The following is a 23,979-nucleotide window of genomic DNA, read 5'->3' on the forward strand; positions in this document are numbered from 1 at the left end:
ACTTCCTGTTTTTGCTCTCCTCTGACAAGATATGACCTCAACACTTTTAGGTGTGCTGTTGTGTGTGTGTGTGTGTGTGTGTGTGTGTGTGTGTGTGTGTGTGTGTGTGTGCGTGCGTGCGTGCGTGCGTGTGTGTGCGTGTGTGTCTGTACATATGTGCATGTGTGTGTTCTATAAATGAATTGCATTTATGAATTAAGTCTGACATTACTCTCTTGGTTAGGAATCCACACCGGTCACAAGGACCCTCTGTCTTTGAGTGACGGTGTCTGTAACACCCCTCTATCGTTGGGCGGGGGCATATGTAGCACCGCTCTCTCTTCAGGACTCCTGCCATCTCACGTCTCCACGCTGTCACTTCAACCAGTCAACTCTGCCCTCAACACCCAGGTACTCCAGAAATCAACATCATGTCTGCATTAGTTCCTTACCCATACCCGCGACATTCAGGCCCTACCCTACCCAGGCCCGATTGCTTCTGCCAAATTTAAGGCCCGGCCCTGGCCGAAATCAGAAATAACTTCCTGCGTTAGTCATTCCGTTAGCCGCTCCTCTCTGTCTGTCACGAGCTCCCTGCTCTGCTCATGGCGGCTCTGAGTCTGTGAGTAGCCATAGCAACGGCTCCGCTTGGGCTACTCTGCTCAATGAAGAGACATGAGAGAGCAGTTAGCTGTTAGATACTTTTCATCACTCTAAACTCTGTGATATAAACTCTTCTTGGTCTTATATTTGATGAGGTTGAAGCACTTGTGACGTCACGTTGTGATCTTAGTCAGATATGACTGTACTGCGCAGCAGAGCACGAGCAAATGGCTCAGCTTCAACATTTTTGTGATCAATTTAGTGATACCCAAACCCTGCCCGTACCCTAGTTATTGATGAATTAACAGGCCCCACCCGGCCCTAACCCCATGTATAATGTCAGAGCCCGTCGAGCTCGGGTCAGGTAGCAGAGCTTTAGTCTGCTTCCCAAATGGCACCCTATTACCTACAGTTGAAGTCGGAAGTTTACATACACCTTAGCCAAATACATTTAAACTCAGTTTTTCACAATTCCTGACGTTTAATCCAAGTAAAAATTCCATGTCTTAGGTCAGTTAGGATCACCACTTTATTTTAAGAATGTGACATGTCAGAATAATAGAGAGAATGATTTATTTCAGCCTTTATTTCTTTCATCACATTCCCAGAGGGTCAGAAGTTTACATACACTCACTTAGTATTTGGTAGCATTGCCTTTAAATTGTTTAACTTCTCCCAAACGTTTCGGGTAGCCTTCTACAAGCTTCCCACAATAAGTTGGTTGAATTCTGGCCCATTCCTCCTGACAGAACTGGTGTAACTGAGTCAGGTTTGTAGGCCTCCTTGCTCGCATACGCTTTTTCAGTTCTGCCCCCAATGTTCTATAGGATTGAGGTCAGGGCTTTGTGATGGCCACTCCAATACCTTGACTTTGTTGTCCTTAAGCCATTTTGCCACAACTTTGGAAGTATGCTTGGGGTCATTGTCTATTTGGAAGACCCATTTGCGACCAAGCTTTAACTTCCTGACTAATGTCTTGAGATGTTGCTTCAATATATCCACATAATTTTCCTCCCTCATGATGCCATCTATTTTGTGAAGTGCACCAGTCCCTCCTGCAGCAGAGCACACCCACAACGTGATGCGGCCACCCCTGTGCTTCACGGTTGGGATGGTGTTCTTTGGCTTGCAAGCCTCCCCCTTTTTCCTCCAAACATAACGATGGTCATTATGGCCAAACAGTTCTATTTTTGTTTCATCAGACCAGAGGACATTTCTACAAAAAGTATGATCTTTGTCCCCATGTGCAGTTGCAAACCGTAGTCTGGCTTTTTTATGGCGGTTTTGGAGCAGTGGCTTCTTCCTTGCTGAGCGACTTTTCAGGTTATGTTGATATAGGACTTGTTTTACTGTGGATATAGATACTTTTGTACCTGTTTCCTCCAGCATCTTCACAAGGTCCTTTGCTGTTGTTCTGGGATTGATTTGCACTTTTCGCACCAAAGTACATTCATCTCTAAGAGACAGAACGCGTCTGACGGCTGCGTGGTCCCATGGTGTTTATACTTGCGTACTATTGTTTGTACAGATGAACATTGTACCTTCAACCATTTGGAAATTGCTCCCAAGTATGAACCAGACTTGTGGAGGTCTACAATTTTTTTCTGAGGTCTTGGCTGATTTCTTTTGATTTTCCCATTATGTCAAGCAAAGAGGCACTGAGTTTGAAGGTTGGCCTTGAAATACATGCACAGATACACCTCCAATTGACTCAATTGATGTCAATTAGCCTGTCAGAAGCCATGACATAATTTTCTGGAATTTTCCAAGCTGTTTAAAGGCACAGTCAACTTAGTGTATGTAAACTTCTGACCCACTGGACTTGGGATAGAGTGAATTATAAGTGAAATAATATGTCTGTAAACAATTGAAAAATGTATTGTGTCATGCAAAAAGTAGAAACTCTAGTTTCTTAACAAGAAATTTGCGGAGTGGTTGAAAATCGAGTTTTAATGACTCCAACCTAAGTGTATGTAAACTTCCAACTTCAACTGTATATACAGATGTATGATCTTCATTTGAGCCAGTTTGCTACAGCAGAAAAAGAATCCTGCTGCAACAGGAAATATTAATTATTATGTGGATTTTAATTAATGGACACTTTTGTAGGGGTTGATAAATGTTTTCGTAAAGGAGTCTGAAGTTTCAAAGTGGAAATTACAAACTTCATGCGCCGTTTTAAACCTCAAGTACACTACAAGTTAAAAATGTCCTGCTTTGCAGGAAAGTTCTCCTGCAACAAGGTGATCAAATTAAGGTCCTACATCTGTAGTGCGCTACTTTGACTATGGGCTCTGGTCAAAGTAGTGCACTATGCAGGAAATATATAGTGCCATTTGACTGAGCCTATCAACGATATCATATTACAACTAAAATAGTATCCCACATGTATTCAGTTGCCAGGTAAATGAGATCCTAACTTTGTTCTGTGTGTGTTAAACCCTTGTAGGTGCACCCATGTTCCAGCTCTTCCTACAGCCTCAGCTCCTCTCAGCCATTTAGCAGGATCCCTTCTACTGCCCGTACACTGCCCTCACTACTGAGCCAAGCCCAGACCTCACTTCAAGGTAACACACACACACAGTCGTTAGTGAGATACTTATGTTTGCTATGAAGTTACATAGGGGAGAGTGGGGTAAATTGAGACAAAGGCGTAAATTGAGCCACCTTTGTTTCTAGGAAACCATACGCAAAATTAATAATCTGACCAAATATTTAGGAATATTTGGTCTTCATTTCAGTCTGAGACGGAAGAAATCACATGGATAAAGTGGTAAGCAAGTTAGGTAAAAAAAAACACCAGGTCAAATTAATTTATTGTGTTAGAGGTTTCATTATGCTTGTGTCTAAGCCAAAGTAGATAATTTGCAGATTGTTCTATACAGCAGTTGGGGTCTCTATAAGCTTAAATATGAGGTCCTAAACCTAGCATGAAAGTGCATCCTTGTAGCTGTGTGGGATAATATAGTCAAAATGTTTGCCTTGGGGTAAGTTGAGCCAATGACCATGGGGTAAGTTGAGCCAATGACCATGGGGTAAGTTGAGTCAATGACCATGGGGTAAGTTGAGCCAATGACCATGGAGTAAGTTGAGCCATGGCCATGGAGTAAGTTGAGCCAATGACCATGAGGTAATTTGAGCCAATGACCATGGGGTAAGTTGAGCCAATGACCATGGAGTAAGTTGAGCCAATGACCATGGAGTAAGTTGAGCCATGGCCATGGAGTAAGTTGAGCCAATGACCATGGAGTAAGTTGAGCCATGGCCATGGGGTAAGTTGAGCCAATGACCATGGGGTAAGTTGAGCCAATGGCCATGGGGTAAGTTGAACCAATGGTTGAGCCAATGGCAAGTTGAGCAAATGGAAGTGTTTTCTTCCCAGGCAGAAAAAACCAAGGCATTATCACTGAGATATGAGGTAACAACAGGGCCTTAGGTGTTAAGCCTCTGTTAAAAAATCTTTAAAAGTATTAAAAGACAAAAAGCGATTGTGATTGTGTTGAATTGTGTTTGGGAAATGAAGATGGACATGGTTTTAAAAGGGTAGTGGTAATATTTAATTTAGTACAGAAATGTGTATGCGGCTTAACTTACCCTGTCCCACAGCTCAACTAAGTTGTGCCAAGAGACCACTTTTTTTGGACAAGCTATGTTTCCAAAACAGAAAGACAGACTGTATTTCCCTTGACGGAGTGATGCTGAATGTAAAAACGTCTCAACTTACCCCACTCTCCCCTACTGTAGTTCCCTGGTAGTTTATCGGCATTGCTCTCTCTCCTCTCAGAGTCCGAGATGGACGACTGTCGCTTCCCATGTCACGACAACTCGTCACGAGAGAGCCTTTCCTCACAGTAGGTTTCTCTATGACTCACTGTCACTATCAGCACAATTCTCTCTCACTGTCACTATCAACACTTATATCTGTCATTGTCACTATCAACACTGTACTCTCTCACTGTCACTATCAATACTATTCTCTCTCACTGTCACTATCAATACTATTCTCTCTCACTGTCACTATCAACACTGTTCTCTCTCATTGTCACTATCAATACTATTCTCTCTCACTGTCACAATCAACACTTTTATCGCTCACTGTCACTATCAACACTGTTCTCTCTCACTGTCACTATCAACACTATTCTCTCTCACTGTCACTATCAATACTATTCTCTCTCACTGTCACTATCAACACTTTTATCGCTCACTGTCACTATCAACACTGTTCTCTCTCACTGTCACTATCAACACTATTCTCTCTCACTGTCACTATCAACACTGTTCTCTCTCATTGTCACTATCAATACTATTTTCTCTCACTGTCACTATCAACACTTTTATCGCTCACTGTCACTATCAACACTGTTCTCTCTCACTGTCACTATCAACACTATTCTCTCTCACTGTCACTATCAACACTGTTCTCTCTCATTGTCACTATCAATACTATTCTCTCTCACTGTCACTATCAACACTGTTCTCTCTCATTGTCACTATCAACACTATTCTCTCTCACTGTCACTATCAATACTATTCTCTCTCACTGTCACTATCAACACTTTTATCGCTCACTGTCACTATCAACACTATTCTCTCTCACTGTCACTATCAACACTATTCTCTCTCACTGTCACTATCAACACTGTTCTCTCTCATTGTCACTATCAATACTATTCTCTCTCACTGTCACTATCAACACTTTTATCGCTCACTGTCACTATCAACACTGTTCTCTCTCACTGTCACTATCAACACTATTCTCTCTCACTGTCACTATCAATACTATTCTCTCACACTGTCACTATCAACACTGTTCTCTCTCATTGTCACTATCAACACTATTCTCTCTCACTGTCACTATCAACACTATTCTCTCTCACTGTCACTATCAACACTGTTCTCTCTCACTGTCACTATCAACACTGTTCTCTCTCACTGTCACTATCAACACTATTCTCTCTCATTGTCACTATCAACACTGTTGTCTCTCACTGTCACTATCAACACTGTTCTCTCTCACTGTCACTATCAACACTATTCTCTCACACTATCTCTTTTACTTGTGTATACTTTACCATTCCATTTAATTCTGTCTCGTGTACCAACTTTATTCCATTTCGATCTGTTTCTGTTCTCTGTAGCCGTATCCCTGTTGATTTACCACTGTTCTCTCAGGTCTCCTATGAGCAGTCTGCCCTTACTGTTTGACCAGAGGGAGGGCGTCGGCCCTGGGGTCAGAGGTCGCCCTGAAAACGTCCCTCCATCCAGCTCCCACATAGAGCTCCTCCTGGAGAAGCATGGCAACGGAGAGATGGGAGCCAACAGTAAGTACAGTGGGTTGCGAAATTATTCACACCCCTTGGCATTTTTCCTATTTTGGTGTTTGTATCATTTGATTTACACAGCATGCCTACCACTTTGAGCATGCAAAATATTTTTATTGTGAAACAAAGAAATAAGACAAAAAAACAGAAAACTTGAGCGTGCATAACTATTCACCCCCCCAAAATCAATACTTTGTAGAGCCACCTTTTGCAGCAATTACAGCTGCAACTCTCTTGGGGTATGTCTCTATAAGCTTGGCTCATCTAGCCACTGGGATTGTTGCCCATTCGTCAAGGCAAAACTGCTCCAGCTCCTTCAAGTTGGATGGATTCCGCTGGTGTACAGCAATCTTTAAGTCATACCAAAGATTCTCAATTGGCTAGAGGTCTGGGCTTTGACTTGGCCATTCCAAGACATTTAAATGTTTCCCCTTAAACCACTCGAGTGTTGCTTTAGCAGTATGCTTAGGGTCATTGTCCTGCTGGAAGGTGAACCTCCATCCCAGTCTCAAATCTCTAGAAGACTGAAACAGGTTTCCCTCAAGAATTTCCCTGTATTTAGCGCCATCCATCATTCCTTCAATTCTGACCAGTTTCCCAGTCCCTGCCGATGAAAAACATCCCCACAGCATGATGCTGCCATCACTATGCCTCACTGTGGGGATGGTGTTCTCGGGTGATGAGAGGTGTTGGGTATGTGCTAGACATAGCCTTTTCCTCGATGGCCAAAAAACTCAATTTTAGTCTCATCTGAACTGAGTACCTTCTTCCATATGTTTGGGGAGTCTTCCACATGCCTTTTGACGAACAGCAAGCATTCTTTTCTTTAACCTGTCTAGCCCCGGGGTGCCGCTAGTGGCACACCCCCCCCCACCCCCACTGAAAAGGCAGAGCCGCGAAATTCAAAAAAAATATTTTTTTTAAATATTTAACTTTCACACATTAAAGTCCAATACAGCTAATGAAAGACACAGATCTTGTGAATCCAGCCAACATGTCCAATTTTTAAAATGTTTTACAGGGAAGACACAATATGTAAAGATGTAAATCTATTAGCTAAACACATTTGCATAATCCACCATTTTTTCTTTGTCCACCAACACCAGTAGCTATCACCAATTCGGCTAAACTAAGATATTGATAGCCACCAACCAAGAAAAAACCTCCTCAGATGACAGTCTGATAACATATTTATGGTATAGGATAGGTTTTGTTAGAAAAATGTGCATATTTCAGGTAGATGTCATAGTTTACAATTGCACCTACCGTCACAAATGGACTAGAATAATTACAATGAGCAACGTGTTTACCTAACTACTAATCATCAAACATTTCGTAAAAATACACAGCATACACTAATCGAAAGACACCGATCCTGTGAATACAGACAATATTTCAGATTTTCTAAGTGTCTTACAGCGAAAACACAATAAATCGTTATATTAGCATAGCACATGTGCAAACATTACCCCAGCATTGATTCTAGCCAAAGAGAGCGATAACGTAAACATCGCCAAAATATATTAATTTTTTCACTAACCTTCTCAGAATTCTTCAGATGACACTCCTGTAACATCACATTACAACATACATATACAGTTTGTTCGAAAATGTGCATATTTAACCACCAAAATCATGGTTAGCTGGTCAGAAAATGTTCGTGCGCCATATTAGACAGTGATCTAGTCGTATACATAAATACTCATAAACGTGACTAAAAAATATAGGGTGGACAGCGATTGATAGACAATTTAATTCTTAATACAATCGCGGAATTACATTTTTTAAATTATCCTTACTTTTCAATACAGTTTGCGCTAAGCGAAGCTAAGTAAAAAAAAATGGCGTCCTAAGCCACTAACATTTTTCGACAGAAACACGATTTATCATAATAAATTGTTCCTACTTTGAGCTGTTCTTCCATCAGAATCTTGGTCAAAGAATCCTTTCTTGGGTCTAATCGTCTTTTGGTCGAAAGCTGTCCTCTTGCCATGCAGAAATGCACATTGCGTTCGGCATGAACTGGAACGGTGCCCAGAGATTCACAGTGGCTCAGAAATAAATGTCCCAAAATCGCACTAAACGGATATAAATTGCTATAAAACGCTTTAAATTAACTACCTTGTGATGTTTTTAACTCCTATAACGAGTAAAAATATGACCGGAGAAATATAACTGGCTACACTAATGCTTGGAAAAACAGTAGGTCGGTATCCTCCGCGCGCATGACGCACCAAGAAAAGAGTTCCTACCTACAGGGTTTTTTCATTTATAGTGGCTGTGATTGGGCAATCGATACCATTCAAAGCGTCATCACGTAAAGGCATCCAGGGGAAGACGTAAGCAGTGTCCGTATACTCATAGGAATAACAGTGGCCTTAAAACTGACTCCAGAACAGGGGCCAAAATGTGTGAAATCTGACTCCATGTCAGGGAAATTGCTGTAGAATGAGTTCTGTTCCACTTAGAGACAAAATTTCAACGCCTATAGAAACTATAGACTGTTTTCTATCCAATAATAATAATAATATGCATATTGTACGATCATGAATTTTGTAGGAAGCCGTTTCAAAAATTACACGATTTACATAAATAGTGACAACAGCACCCCCTAGCTTTTTTCCTCGATGGCCAAAAAGCTCAATTTTAGTCTCATCTGAACTGAGTACCTTCTTCCATATGTTTGGGGAGTCTCCCACATGCCTTTTGACGAACAGCTAGCATTCTTTTCTTTAAGCAATGTTTTTTTTCTGGACACTCTTCCATGAAGCCCAGCTCTGCGGAGTGTACGGCTTAAAGTGGTCGTATGGACAGATACTCCAATCTCCGCTGTGGCGCTTTGCAGCTCCTTCAGGGTTATCTTTGGTATTTTTGTTGCTTCTCTGATTAATGCCCTCCTTGGCTGGACCGTGAGTTTTGGTGGGCGGCCCTCTCTTGGCAGGTTTGTTGTGGTGCCATATTCTTTCCATTTTTTAATAATGGATTTAATAGTGCTCCGTGGGATGTTCAAAGTTTTGGATATTTTTTTATAACCCAACCCCGATCTGTACTTCTCCACAACTTTGTCCCTGACCTGTTTGGAGAGCTCCTTGGTCTTCATGGTGCCGCTTGCTATGTGTTGCCCCTTGCTTAGTGGTGTTGCAGACTCTGGGGCCTTTCAGAACAGGTGTATATATACTGGAATCATGTGACAAATCATGTGATACTTAGATTTCACACATTTTGACTTTATTTAACTAATTATGTGACTTCTGAAGGTAATTGGTTGCACCAGATCTTATTTTGGGGCTTCATAGCAAAGGGGGTGAATACATATGCACACACCACTTTTCTGTTTGTTCTTTTTTAGATTTTTTTGAAACAAGTTATTTTTTAAATTTCACTTCACCAATTTGGACTATATTGTGAATGTCCATTACATGAAATCCAAATAAAAATCCAGTTAAATTACAGGTTGTAATGCAACAAAATAGGAAAAACGCCAAGGGAATGAATACTTTTGCAAGGCACTGTACACTGGGGTGCTTTGTGGCAGTCTATAATATATCTTCATTCTCTGAGAATTTTCTGTTTGTCTTTTTTGGGTGATGTGTCTGCCTTTATGACACAGTCTGTCATACACACCCAATGTCAAATGTATTTTTGGTCTCTTTAAAGAGGAAGTGGATTCTTATCAACCCGAGTCAGTCTGATACACTTGCTTTCAGATCCTTTAAAATGGGCTGTGCTGTTCAGCAATGATCATTAGTGTATCCCTTAGGACCTGTCTTTGCACAAACAGTACTGTGTGACACAACACTCAGTATGGAAGCTGTAACAAAACGGAAGGGACTCTAATACAGTGCTATACTCTCACTCTCTTATTTTCTCACTTTCTTTACTACCCCTTTTCCCTGTTTCTTTCCCCCTCTCCCGCCTCCCTCCCCCTTTCCGTCTCTCTCCTCCAGTTGTAGAGATGCTCCAGTCCCTCCACTCGCTGCAGCAGGAGAACCAGCGTCTCCAGGACCAGATTCTCAGCCTGACGGCCAAGAAGGAGCGGCTCCAGCTGCTCAACGTGGAGCTGGCCTGTCCCTTCCCCCCGCAGGTCCATCACTCCCACCACTCCGCCCATGGCCTAGTGCCCACCACCACCCACGCCCACATCAGCTTCCTCTCCTCCGCATACGGTCAGATTCAGAAAGCCCTCCTCATCCTCCACCCCTCACTCACCTCCTCTCAGAAGCTTTCCATCCTCCTTACCTCCTTCGTTGTTAGAGTTAGTTTGCTAGTCTGAAAAGAGTGCCACCACCCCCAAACACAAACCTTGTATTTTGACATTATAATCTGGACAGTCGTGTTTTTGGAGTTGGTTCCCTGTCCCTGTATCTATATCCCTGTGTATGTACCTCTCTTGTCCCTATAGACCCCCTCACCACCAATAAGAGTCCCCTGTCTAAAAGCTGCTTCCTGAATGACACCTCCTTCATCACCTCATCCGAGGTGAGAACCCCTTTGTGCCCACCATGCCTTACTTAGTACCGGCCAACACCTGAACCCACTGTGTAGTTAGTTATACACCACTCTTACCCTTTATCCCAAACTGTAGCATTAAAGGTGACATCTGAGTTTCATTTCCAGTCAAAGGTGCTGCCTCTACTTGTTTGTACATTGAGTAGCAACGGTCATCTAAATTGTTAAAACGTTTTTTTTAAACCATTCTAATAAATGCAACTGAAGGACAATGGATGAAGATACTTCAGATATTGACAGAATTATAGCACATAAAACATCTTACTGGCACGGACAAATAATGAGTTTAGGGATTTAGGTGGGAATTCAGATATTCAATTTATTGTGAAATTGCATTTTTGTTATTAGAATGCAGTCATATATAAATGTTCTTATTGTATTAGGTATTTTGGGGGGTATTTTGTGTTAAAATAAAGAAAATTCTATGTGCAATGTTTGCATAAATACACCAGGTGTATTTACATATATGAGTAAATTAACATAAAGGGTTGGAACAGGGCTGCAGCCCCCAAACACTACCTCTGTCTACCCTATCTGCACTCACCTGCGCAGACTAGACTGCCTCATTAATTACTATTGTTCTCACGTTCTCTTGCATAATTCAACAAGTGTGTCAATAGCAGGATACCCTCAGATTAAAATCAACATGCTTGGCTCTAGATTACACCTACAGTATATAAACATACTTTGCATTTTTTTGCGAGATCAAATATAATATCACTATAATCCAAGTGTTCATTTTCGAAAGTTGCTTTTGTTGGGTTCTGAGAATATGAAAATAAACGTATTCATGTCACTGATGGAGTGCTGAGGTTTAGAGGATCTACACATGAAGTTAATGGTTATAGGAGGAAGGTATATAGTGTGTGCAACTAAGCTTGGAATGTGTTGAGTGCAGGGAAGTGATTACATGTGGCAGGCATTGATAAGGGCAGAGAGCCATGGATTGGTGATGGAGGGGGGTTGAGGTCAGGTCACCTTAGGGGAGAAATAAACGTTTATCGCCCGTATCACTAGTGTCCTGCCTAGCAGTAAAGAACGATGTTTGTACAGATGGGTAGGAGGAGACTCAGCCTATGAGGAACGGTTAAATATCAGTGCTTGTGTGAAAATGTTTTTGTCTAATGCAGCTGTATTGATCCTCTGGGAAGAATTCAACTTGGTTAAGCTTTCATAATGTCCGTTGAGTGTTTTACTCTGAGAATTAGAACCTAACGCATCTAATTTGTAAACATTTCAACTGTATAAAAGGATTACTTTTTCAAATTCCACAAAAAAATGAACACCCATTAAAATCAAGTTATCTTTCTTGTGATGTAAGTGTCAAGAAGGTGCGTTATATCCCCAACGAAGGTTTAGCGTTTTTTTATAGAATCAGTGTAAAGACAATTTATTCCATTGAGCCCATTTTAGCCATTACCAGAGTGTGTTTGACAGGTCATTACAAACGTTTCCACGGTCGTGACGTTAAGCGAGAGTATGAAAGAGTCGCAGGAATAAAATGAAAGCAATTCATCCAGCGAGATTTAAGTGACAAGTGGATTTTCATCCCTCAAACACAGGAAATAGATGACTGAAAAAGACAGATCTTCAGGTGGGCGCGACATGCATGTTATTACATCGAGGCAATGTTAATATATGAAATATGGGGAAATGAAACTTACAGAATGCACCTGTAAATAAACCATAACTGTCCTATTAGTTTTACCCTGTGTTTTTCTCTTACGACTCTAGGAGCTCCACTCTGGTAGTCCCTCCCGCAGTAGCTCCTCCCTCTCCTTCCAGAGCACTCCGCCCCCTCAGCAGAGCCCCGCCTCCTTCGGCCAGCCCTTGCTGAACGGGCTGGGTGGGCGGGTTTTGACTGACAGCCTGGGGGGCCTCAGTCAGGCCAGCAGTTCCATGGTGGGCGGGCTCATGGCCTCCCAAGCAGGAAGTCCCCAGCTGAACATGAACGGCGTGCTGGGCAGCCTGAACGGGGTGATCCAGTCACCTGTCCAGAACGGCCCCCAGCCCACCCTGCCGGCCCTGCGGCCCCAGCCTCCTCCTTTGGGCCCCCAGGCACTGGCACAGGGCCTGCAGCTCCCCAAGAGCATGAGTCCGTGAGTACCTCCTCCCTGTCTCATCACCAGAAAAGTATAATGATTGGTGATAGTGTTGGTTGATTGCTGTTGATCAGTTGTTGTTGTTGTTGTGATAGCCACGGCCACTATTTTTGTGAGAGTGATACATTTTGATATTGTCTGACACTGACAGACAGTTGATTTCTTGTTGTTACTGGCTGTGCTGACTGATTCTGGTCTAGACTGTTACTGTAATTGATTTTTGTTGTGACTAATGGGTTGGCTGGGTAAGTGTTGTTTGGACTGGAAGTGTCCCATGATGAGTAATATTTGTATTTCAGGTCTTCTCTCCTGTCTGAGCAGCAGAAGCAGCTCCTTCTCCAGGAGAACTTCACTCCAGTAATGACTCTACCATGCCCTACAAACACACTCAGACATGCAAACACTTGCAGTACACGCTCGTGATGTTTGGCAACGCAATACAACACAACCGTGATGACAAGACGGTTATCATAAGAAGTTAAGATAAAACAGAAACAGTATTAATGGATGAATTGTCAGGACCGAAATAAGATTAAAATATAGCGGCGAGCAGCAATGAACGGGGTTCACAAAGCAAGCAATCAATCATGTAGGAACTATCGTCCTTTATGGGCAATCATGATTCTAAATACAACATCTGGAGTGAATCTGATGTGTGGTTCACAAGGAGAAGATGATTTTGAGCATTAGTGTGACATATGCAAAGAATGAGTTGTTATTCATATTTTCCTTGTTTTTTTTTAGATATCATTACCAAAGTCAGTGTGGTTCATTTTAGGGATGTCTGTGATAGTGATGACAAGTTTCAAGTTGATAGGCCGCTGTGGAGTGGATTTACAGTGTTTTAAATGGGCATGTGAAATCTGATTTTTTTTATTTGAAGCTAGAGGCTTGTTAGGGGGCGCTACAGGCTGGAGCTGTATAGGGTGAGGTTAGATAGGATGAGTCTGGGGGTGAGGTGGCAGAGGTGATTGGTAGGGGGCGCTACAGAATGGAGCTGTATAGGGTGAGGTTAGATAGGATGAGTCTGGGGGTGAGGTGGAAGAGGTGATTGGTAGGGGGCGGCTGCAGCCTGGAATGGCAGCCCACTGCTGGTGGTTCAGGTGTTGCCTGAGCTTGATCAGGTGTAGCTAATGCCAACACTGGGAGCTGCGTTGGTGTACCATTTTGGACTGGAATTTGTGCTAGAGGTTGCCATCTGAAACCTCAGCTTCTCCAAGATTACTCCATGATTTTCAACAGTTTTTTGCTTTTTGTGGATGGGATTGTCATGACCTATGATGGATGAGGTCATGGGTTGTCTTTGGTGTCTGGTTATGGGTTTTGGACCTGGATTATGGTTGAACTTTGAAGTCTCTCATTTGTTCCTCCTCAGATTCTTTGTACTCCTGTGCAGGGGTGAAAGTAGAATTAATTTCATCCCGGTACGGGACGTCCTGTAGTGCACCAATTTTTTTTAATAACATATAGAATCCCTATTAATTCAATAGGATCTCTGTGGGCCTAGTTGTAAAGAATTGTAATTTAACTTTTAAAATGTATGACCTTTTATTTGGTATTTTATTAGGATCCCCATTAGCTAAAGCAACAGCTGCCCTTCCTGGGGTCCACACAAAACATGAAATAATACAGAACATTAATAGACAAGAACAGCTCAAGGACAGAACTACATCAATTGAAAAATGGCACACACAGCCAACATATCAATACATATACACAAAATATCTAGGTCAAATAGGGGAGAGGCGTTGTGCCATGAGATGTTGCTTTATCTGTTTATTTTCAAAGATTTTTGCTGTTCATCTGAGAAATATGAGATGGAAGGGAGTTCCATGCAATAATGGTGCTATATAATATTTGACACTTTCTTGAATTTGAATTTGTGGCATAAACACAACCAGTAAAGATGTTTTCATCTGATTGTCAAATAATCACTTCAAAAGGCTCCGTTACTAGGCTACCCACGCACGTTCATCCAAATGCAACATATATCCAGCCTCTTAATAGTGGTGAATGAAAGAGACATCTGTTACACAAAACTCCAAAAAGTGTAATGACATTTGGCAATTGTCATTAGGCCAGAATGTATGCGTCCACTGCTGTCCGTGCACGTCTCGGTGTCAGCCACTCATCGCTGCCTTGTCAAAATGTCCGGGTTTTCGTCAAACCACATCGCATTTTGGAGCGTAGGCTATACGACCCGTTTGCAAGTCCATTCGCTCATTTTACATGCCACTGACATGCGGTAATGATAAAAAGTGGTGTAATAGCCTACAGTTTTCTTGACATTTTGTTATAATTATTGTTACAGGCTCATGTTTTACCGGAAAGGCGTACCTCCATTTAGTTTGTTGGGACGCTGCATCTTTTCTGTACAGCCTTACTTTCACCCCTGGCTGTGTGGTTTTGGGAATGACTCCTGTGCCTCATCTGGTTGTTCCATACAGTAAAGGTGGACTGTAGAGGGAGGTTTTGACTTGTTCAGAGTTCAAGGTGTCACTATGGCACATCGATAAGAATGCAGAGGAAATTAAGCAAGAATCCAAATAGAGCGGTTTATTGAACACAAGACAAAGGAGCAAATCAAATGTATTTATAATGCCCTTCTTAGATCAGCTGATATCTCAAAGTGCTGTACAGAAACCCAGCCTAAAACCCCCAAAAGCAAACAATGCAGGTGTAGAAGCACAGTGGCTAGGAAAAACTCCCTAGAAATTCCAAAACCTAGGAAGAAACCTAGAGAGGAACCGGGCTATGAGGGGTGGCTAGTCCTCTTCTGGCTGTGCCGGGTGGAGATTATAACAGAACATGATGTTCAAATGTTCATAGATGACCAGCATGGTCAAATAATAATAATCACAGTAGTTGTCAAGAGTGCAACAGGTCAGCACCTCAGGAGTAAATGTCAGTTGGCTTTTCATAGCCGATCATTCAGAGTATCTCTACCGCTCCTGCTGTCTCTAGAGAGTTGAAAACAGGTCTGGGACAGGTCAGTGTTCCATAGCCGCAGGCAGAACAGTTGAAACTGGAGCAGCAGCACGGCCAGGTGGACTGGGGACAGCAAGGAGTCATCATGCCAGGTAGTCCTGAGGCATGGATCTAACTTACCATCCTGAGACAAGGTCGAATATAGCCTACAAAGTTCTCCGCCACGGCACAACCCAAGGAGGGCGCCAGTGACTTAACCCACTCAAGTGACGCACCCCTCCTAGGGACGGCATGGAAGAGCACCAGTAAGCCAGTGACTCAGCCGCTGTAATAGGGTTAGAGGCAGAGAATCCCAGTGGAGAGAGGGGAACCGGCCAGGCAGAGACAGCAAGGGCAGTCTGTTGCTCCAGTGCCTTTCCATTCACCTTCACACTCCTGGGCCAGACTACACTCAATCATATGACCTACTGAAGAGATGAGTCTTCAATAAAGGCTTAAATGTTGAGACCGAGTCTGCGTCCCTCACATGGGTAGGCAGACCATTCCATAAAAATGGAGCTCTATAGGAGAAAGGCCTGCCTCCAGCTGTTTGCTTAGAAATGCTAGGGACAATTAGGAGGCCTGCGTCTTGTGACCGTAGCATACGTGTAGGTATGTACGGCAGGACCAAATCGGAAAGATAGGTAGGAGCAAGCCCATGTAATGCTTTGTAGGTTAACAGTAAAACCTTGAAATCAGCCCTTGCCTTAACAGGAAGCCAGTGTAGGGAGGCTAGCACTGGAGTAATATGGTCAAATTTTTTTGTTCTAGTCAGGGTTCTAGCAGCCGTATTTAGCACTAACTGAAGTTTATTTAGTGCTTTATCCGGGTAGCCGGAAATTAAAGCATTGCAGTAGTCTAAACTAGAAGTAACAAAAGCATGGATTAATTTTTCTGCATCATTTTTGGACAGAACATTTCTGACTTTTGCAATGTTACGTAGATGGAAAAAAGCTGTCCTTGAAACAGTCTTGATATGTTCAGATCAGGGTCCAGAGTAACGCCGAGGTCCTTCAGTTTTATTTGAGACGACTGTACAACCATAAAGATTAATTGTCAGATTCAACAGAAAATCTCTTTGTTTCTTGGAACAAGCATCTCTGTTTTGTCCGAGTTTAAAAGTACAAAGTTTGCAGCCATCCACTTCCTTATGTCTGAAACACAAGCTTCCAGCGAGGGCAATTTTGGGGCTTCACCATATTTCTGTCAGCGTGTGTAAAAGAGGCGAAGTCAGGTGCAGGAGAGTAGCGTGATGTAAACAGGGGCACTTTATTAAAGTTCCAAAGCGAGAGCACAACATAAATAAAATGCGCTCAAAAACACAGAACATAACAAAAGTAAAGCGCGTAAAAAGACACCACAGCAACATGAAACAATTACACACAAAACATGATGGGAAACAGAGGGTTAAATACAATTGGGGAAATGAAAACCAGGTGTGTATGGAAACAAGACAAGACAAATGGATATATGAAAAATGGAGCGGCGATGGCTAGAAAGCCGGTGATGTCGATCGCCGAACGCACTTCGGCGGAAGTCGTGACAGTTTCATTGAAATGTACAGCTGTGTGTCATCCGCATAGCAGTGATAGTTAACATTATGTTTTCGAAGAACATCCCCAAGAGGTAAAATATTTAGTGAAAACAATTGTGTCCTTAAACGGACCTTGAGGAACACGCAAATTTACAGTTGATTTGTCAGAGGACAAACCATCCACAGAGACAACCTGATATCTTTCCGACAGATAAGATCTCAACCAGGCCAGAACTTGTCCGTGTAGACCAATTTGGGTTTCCAATCTCTCCAAAAGAATGTGGTGATCGATGGTATCAAAAGCAGCACTAAGGTCTAGGAGCACAAGGACAGATGCAGAGCCTCAGTCTGACGCCATTAAAAAGGTAATTTACCACCTTCACAAGTGCAGTCTCAGTGCTATGATGGGGTCTAAAACCAGACTGAGGCATTTCGTATACATGGTTTGTCTCCAGGAAGGCAGTGAGTTGCTGTGCAACAGCTTTTTCAAAAATAATTGAGAGGAATGGGAGATTCGATATAGGCCGATAGTTTTTTATATTTTCCGGGTCAAGGTTTGGCTTTTCAAGAGAGGCTTTACTGCCACTTTTAGTGAGTTTGGTACACATCAGGTGGATAGAGAGCCATTTATTATGTTCAACATAGGAGGGCCAAGCACAGAAAGCAGCTCTTTCAGTAGTTTAGTTGGAATAGGGTCCAGTATGCAGCTTGAAAGTTTAGAGGCCATTATTATTTTCATCATTGTGTCAAGAGATATAGTACTAAAACACTTGAGTGTCTCCCTTGATCCTAGGTCCTGGCAGAGTTGTGTAGACTCAGGACAACGGAGCTTTGGAGGAATATGCAGATTTAAAGAGGAGTCCGTAAGAGGAGTCCGCTTTCTAATGATCATGATCTTTTCCTCAAAGAAGTTCGTGAATTTATTACTGCTGAAGTGAAAGCCATCCTCTCTTGGGGAATGCTGCTTTTTAGTTAGCTTTGCAACAGTATCAAAAATAAATGTTGGATTGTTCTTATTTTCCTCAATTAAGTTGGAAAAATAGGATGATCGAGCAGCAGAGAGGGCTCTTCGATACTGTACGGTACTGTCTTTCCAAGCTAGTCGGAATACTTCCAGTTTGGTGTGGCGCCATTTCCATTCCAATTTTCTGAAAGCTTGCTTCAGAGCTCGGGTATTTTCTGTATACCAGGGAGCTAGTTTCCTATGACAAATGTTTTTAGTTTTTAGGGGTGCGACTGCATCTAGGGTATTGCGCAAATTTAAATTGAGCTCCTCAGTTAGGTGGTTAACTGATTTTTGTCCTCTGACGTCCTTGGGTAGGCAGAGGGACTCTGGAAGGGCATCAAGGAATCTTTGGGTTGTCTGAGAATGTATAGCACGACTTTTGATGATCCTTGGTTGGGGTCTGAGCAGATTATTTGTTGCGATTGCAAACGTAATAAAATGGTGGTCCGATAGTCCAGGACTATGAGGAAAAACATTAAGATCCACAACATTTATTCCATGGGACAAATCTAGGTCCAGAGTATGACTGTGGCAGTGAGTAGGTCCGGAGACATGTTGGACAAAACCCTGATGTAACAAAAATGGAACAGTTTGGCTATAATGACCATCATTATGTTTGGAGGAAAAAGGGGGAGGCTTGCAAGCCGAAGAACACCATCCCAACCTTGAAGCACGGGCGTGGCAGCATCATGTTGTGGGGGTGCTTTGCTGCAGGAGGGACTGGTGCACTTCACAAAATAGATGGCATCATGAGGGAGGAAAATGATGTGTATATATTGAAGCAACATCTCCAGACATCAGTCAGGAAGTTAAAGCTTGGTCGCAAACGGGTCTTCCAAATGGACAATGACCCCAAGCATACTTCCAAAGTTGTGGCAAAATGGCTAGGATTTTACTAGGATTAAATGTCAAGAATTGTGAAAAACTGAGTTTAAATGTATTTGGCTAAGGTGTACGTAAACTTCCGACTTCAACTGTATTTGGCCTTGTGTTTTAGGTTATTGTCCAGTTGAAAGGTCAATTTGTCTCACAGTTTCTGTTGGAAAGCAGACCGGTACTCAGTGATGTGTTGTGTTGGATTTGCCAAAACATAACACTTTGTATTCAAGACATGAAGTACATTTGTTTGCAGTTTTACTTTAGTGTCTTAGTGCAAACAGGATGCATGTTTTGGAATATGTTTACTCTTTACAGTCTTTCTTCTTTTCCCTGAGCGGTTTCCTTACTCTCCTGCAACTGAGTTAGGAAGGACGCCTGTATCTTTGTAGTGACTGGGTGTATTGATACACCATCCAAAGTGTAATTAATAACTTCACCATACTCACAGGGATATTCAATATCTGCTTTTTTTTTTATTACTCATCTACCAATAGGTGGCCCTTCTTTGCCAAGCATTGGAAGATCTCCCTAGTGTTTGTGGTGTTTGAAATTCACTGCTCAACTGAGGGACCTTACAATTAATTGTATGTGTGGGGATGAGGTAGTCATTCAAAAACATCTTAAACACTATTATTAGTCCATGCAATGTATTATGTGACTTGTTGAGCAACTTTTTACTACTGAACTTATTTAGGCTTGCCATAACAAAGGGGTTAAATACTTGACTCAAGACATTTCTGCTTTTCATTTTTAATTCATTTGTAAACATTTCTAAAAACATAATTTCACTTTGACGTTGTGGGGTATTGTGTGTAAGCCTGTGACACACAATCTCAATTTAATCCATTTTAAATTTGGGCTGTAACACAACAAAATGTTGAAAAAATCAAGGGGTGTGAATACTTTCTGAAGGAACTCTACATACAAAGTTTCAAGACTCTAGGTCAAATGGGGCGGTGCATATGACTGTGACGGTTTATAGGACAATTTTTGCCCAAGTTGCTCATGGCCTCTAGTGCCAAATGATAAAAACGTGAACAATCTGCATGGCTGTTAACCCCTAATTATTCAATGAGTGTGACCATGGCCAGGTTTAATTTGCTCCCAAAAAATAAATGGAGAAAAAAAACAGCATATAGTATATGCTGCAGTCTTTTTTTGGCCCAGCACCGTTGGAATAATTTTTGATGTGCATATCACTACACATTTTCAAGTACCTTATCTCTTGGGCTGTGTGTGTCTCAGGAGCAGCAGGTGGTGGTCTATCAGATGCTGCAGCAGCAGCGGCAGAGGGAGCTACAGCGACTCACGCTAACCGGGGCCCTCACCTCCACCCCCACTTCCCAGTCCCCCAACCTGGGGGCCTCGCCACTGCAGGGTGGCCAGGGACACCCCCTCTTCGGCCTGCAGGATAATGCACTTCACAAGCCCGGGGTGAGTGTCGATATGCAGTTGTTCGAGACTCCTTATTTGAATAGACCATTGTATAGGTCAATTCTTGATCAACTGAAGCTTTAAAAAATGAACTGCTTTCTAGGAGGTTGACTTGCTTCGTAACGCTGTTAAACCTGATGATATACTGTAGCTGTATACTCCATCAATGTTGATAAATGTATGTGTGGGCCGAACATCTAAACTCACAGGTCAGTTTTAAATGTGTTTGATTTCAGGGGGTGGGAGAGAAGGGCGGAGACAAGAATGGCTGACATGTCATCTTCATGTCTGAACTGTTGCAGCTGTAACAGCAGCTATAACAGCAGCTATAACAGGGGAAAGGAAAGTAATTGAGCTGTTCCATCAGAAACTAATGTCACCTTTAATCTCCACCTGAAAGACTCTTGAACTCTCTGTCTTCTATCATCTCTGTCTTTCCCCCTCTTTTATGAATGTATAATGGATTCCATTTAAACGGTTATGTTTTTTTTAATGCATTGAATTCCTTTTATATGAGGACGTTTTTTTCTTCTAGGTCTGTATGTGTGTAGGCAGCTTTCAGAGAGCATGAATACAGTGGTCTGTAATTGAATTGCACTAATCTGTTTGGAGTCCTGACTGTAAGTGTGGAGAGTATTGGGGTCCAGCATAGAAATTGGACTCTGGTGATCAATTCCAAATCAACCCCTAGCCGATACTCTCAAGGCACTTCCTGAGATCTGAAATGATTAGATGGGCGTAAACAATATGATGACTATTCCACCTAGCCAATCAGAAGACAAGGTAAATCAATGACCTTATAACTTTAAACCTATCCAATCCTTTTAGATCTACTGGAGTGCCTATGGGTAGGGCTAAGTGTCGACTTGGAATTTGGGTGTGAGTGTTTTGGGCCAAAGTGTCCTTAGGCCATAACTTTACTGAAGCACTGACCCTCCACTTAAGCAATTATACCCCTGTGGAACCAATGTATGTATCCCTCCAAACATCCTTGTTGAGGACAAACTGTCTGACACCTCTCTAAACATCAACTGTCTTCCTCAAGGTCTGTCTTCCTTTCATTTTCTTCCCTCCCATATATTGTACAACTATGCTATTCCTATTCTACCCTATTAAATGTCACAGCTACAGACTGGCACCAAATGATCTGGGGACTGGCATTGACAGTGTAGAATGCTAACTATGCCTCAGTCCACCCCTGAGAATTTAGAGAGAATGTATGATGTTCAATATGTGTGCCGCTGCCGAGATTAATCCAACGAAACCAAACATTTGAATATTGTCAAAGTAAATATGTAAGAAATTCATATTTTTGTTTCCTCAACCCATGTGTACTTTGCAGATATAGAACCTAATAAGGGACATTTGGTACTTACTGTTTCTAGGCTATTTGGAACTGACAAGTTAGTGATGGATTAGTATGAATATTTTGCACTCTATCCTGAAGTGTTAGTGTTTTCTTATTTGTTTCGGTTGTACATATTGTTCTTTTGATGCCCGGAAAATGAGTTGTTCTTTTAGCAATACTGTATAGTTGTCAATGCCTTAAAATAACGCTAGAGTTACTGAGAAAAATCAACTCACCCATAACAGCCAAAAGGCAGCTTCTTTTCTCTTCTCCATTTCTTAATCTAGTTTTTGTTCTGGTTACATTTACCGTTATTTCAGATTTAGGCGCAAGCACTCTTTTCAATCTTACCATTTATACTATTGATAGGTAACGGGGATCATGTCAACAATTGTACAATGAAAATATGTTTATTGGCAAGTCTCAAATCATCTGTAATTGTGTCTTAAGATGCTGCTCATTGTTCTGTTTCTTAGAAGAACTAACAAGCAACTTCCCATGTTAGATGGTATCACTTTACTTGGTCGTAAGATCTATAAAAAGCTGTCATAGTAATGACATAGCAGTCATGGTATTTGTGACTATGTTCTTATACAATTGTGACTCAAACTCTTATTGCTTTCGTCAGGTCAGTGTTGAATCAATTGTCATCAGGTGACTTCATCTGTTATGATACGACTGCCTATGACATCTGTTACGTCATTCTAGTAACACCATTATGTCTACAGTATGTCTTACTACTGAGATCATGATGCCAAGTCACAAATGTTACCATTCAGAACACATAGGCAACTCGGTAACTCTAATATGTAACTTTCTTTACTGCCTGCTGCATCTACTTTCTTGTGTGGCACATAATAACAGGTCCTTCTGTGCTGGGATCAAGCTAATCTATTATCATTGGCCGTTCTCCCAGGTCTTTTAACTCACTGTTAGACTGGAATAATATTTTTTCCTTTGTGGTGTTCGTTACTCATCTTATTTTATCATTTCCTAATTTAACTATGGTCAAAGATCATTTCCAAATGTGTATTGGTTTTCTGTTTGCAACCTCGATATTGACCTCCCGTACATGTGATGTCGGTAAGTATTGGAACTGTTCTGTTTTTTGTAGTTAGTTGTCAGTGAGGAACTTTCAAGCGACTATGTTAGTTGGTAAAATACTGTAGCAACGAGACTAGAGGAGAATGTTAACGTTGATAACACATGAGCCTATTCCTCCATATTGACAGGACTTCCAAAGGAGGTCTGCGGTTGAACAAGTACGTCCTTATGAGTTGTTGTACGATTAAGGTAAAAATCTAGGAAAGAACATGTCGAAAAGATTGGTTTTGACCGAAAGAGTACTGCGAAGGAATCTTGAAAGGGAATCTTTCCCATGTTGCACTGGGGCGATTTGGCCCAATGAAATTTAAATTGTTTTTTAAAATATACTTTTGTTGTTTTTTATTGTTTGAGTACAAATTGTATACTTAAATGTGTTTGTGTATAGACACATTCATTTTCTAAGCTTTGAAGTTGGGTAACCAAGATGATCCATGTTGTTATGTATGTATGTCGTTATGTGTATCTGTTATGTAATACAGCATATTTAAGCACCTCTCTCAATGAAGTTTGATGAAAATGGAACTAACTTCTTGGGACATAAAATGCATGAAATGCAGTTAAGTCTCGCAAATCAGTAGCTAAATACCAAGTTAGACTACGCATAGTTTTTAAATGCATTGTTCTCAAAAAATGTTTTATGAAATTTAAATTGAGCACTGCATTTGAGAAAAGACAAGCATTGTTGTCAATGTACAGTGTATTTGTTTAAGAGAATTAATCAACAATGAATTTGCCAATATTCAGACTTAATGCCCCTGTAAAGTATTTTGATATTTTTGTGTAAAAATTAAAAAGGTACAATTAAGACGACTGAACTTTTACTGTCAATAAATGTATTTTACTGAGTTGATTTGCATGTTCTCTTGGTTTCAAAGCTTTATTTACAGACTGCAACATTGACAAAGTCCTTATTGTGTGCATCACTAACTTGAAGCAGCCTGTCATAATGCCTTCATGAACCAGTTATAACAGTGTTATGAACAGTCATAACTGAAAGAGAGCGGCTCTCCAGTTGGGCTGGCCTGTGACGCACTGACACATTTTCCAGTCAGAGGAATAAGGCAACCTCACAGAGAGTTACACACAATAGAAACTGTTATTTCCAGAGGACATACGTATGAGATGGATGTGGTTCTGAGTAATAGCACAAGAGAAATTAGTAGTTTGGGGAGACAGTTTATGATCCC

General features: G+C 41.6%; 1 protein-coding gene across 3 annotated transcripts in view; it reads left to right on the forward strand.

Annotated features, from left to right (window-relative positions):
- Nucleotides 1-23,637, forward strand: part of LOC129837590 (protein AF-17-like) — a 31,844-nt gene extending 8,207 nt beyond the window's left edge. The window contains exons 11-20 of one of the 3 annotated variants that reach the window (XM_055903887.1): nt 224-390; nt 3,032-3,149; nt 4,367-4,433; nt 5,758-5,906; nt 9,854-10,072; nt 10,309-10,385; nt 12,150-12,514; nt 12,817-12,874; nt 20,149-20,337; nt 20,574-23,637. In XM_055903887.1, the coding sequence (XP_055759862.1) occupies nt 224-390; nt 3,032-3,149; nt 4,367-4,433; nt 5,758-5,906; nt 9,854-10,072; nt 10,309-10,385; nt 12,150-12,514; nt 12,817-12,874; nt 20,149-20,337; nt 20,574-20,609 (1,445 nt within the window). In that variant the 3' untranslated portion in view covers nt 20,610-23,637. The other 2 variants (XM_055903877.1, XM_055903895.1) reach the window with 2 other exon arrangements.
- Nucleotides 23,638-23,979: the final 342 nt, after the last annotated feature.

The sequence above is a fragment of the Salvelinus fontinalis genome, chromosome 3 (genome assembly GCF_029448725.1).
Source record: "Salvelinus fontinalis isolate EN_2023a chromosome 3, ASM2944872v1, whole genome shotgun sequence".
NCBI lineage: Eukaryota > Metazoa > Chordata > Actinopteri > Salmoniformes > Salmonidae > Salvelinus > Salvelinus fontinalis.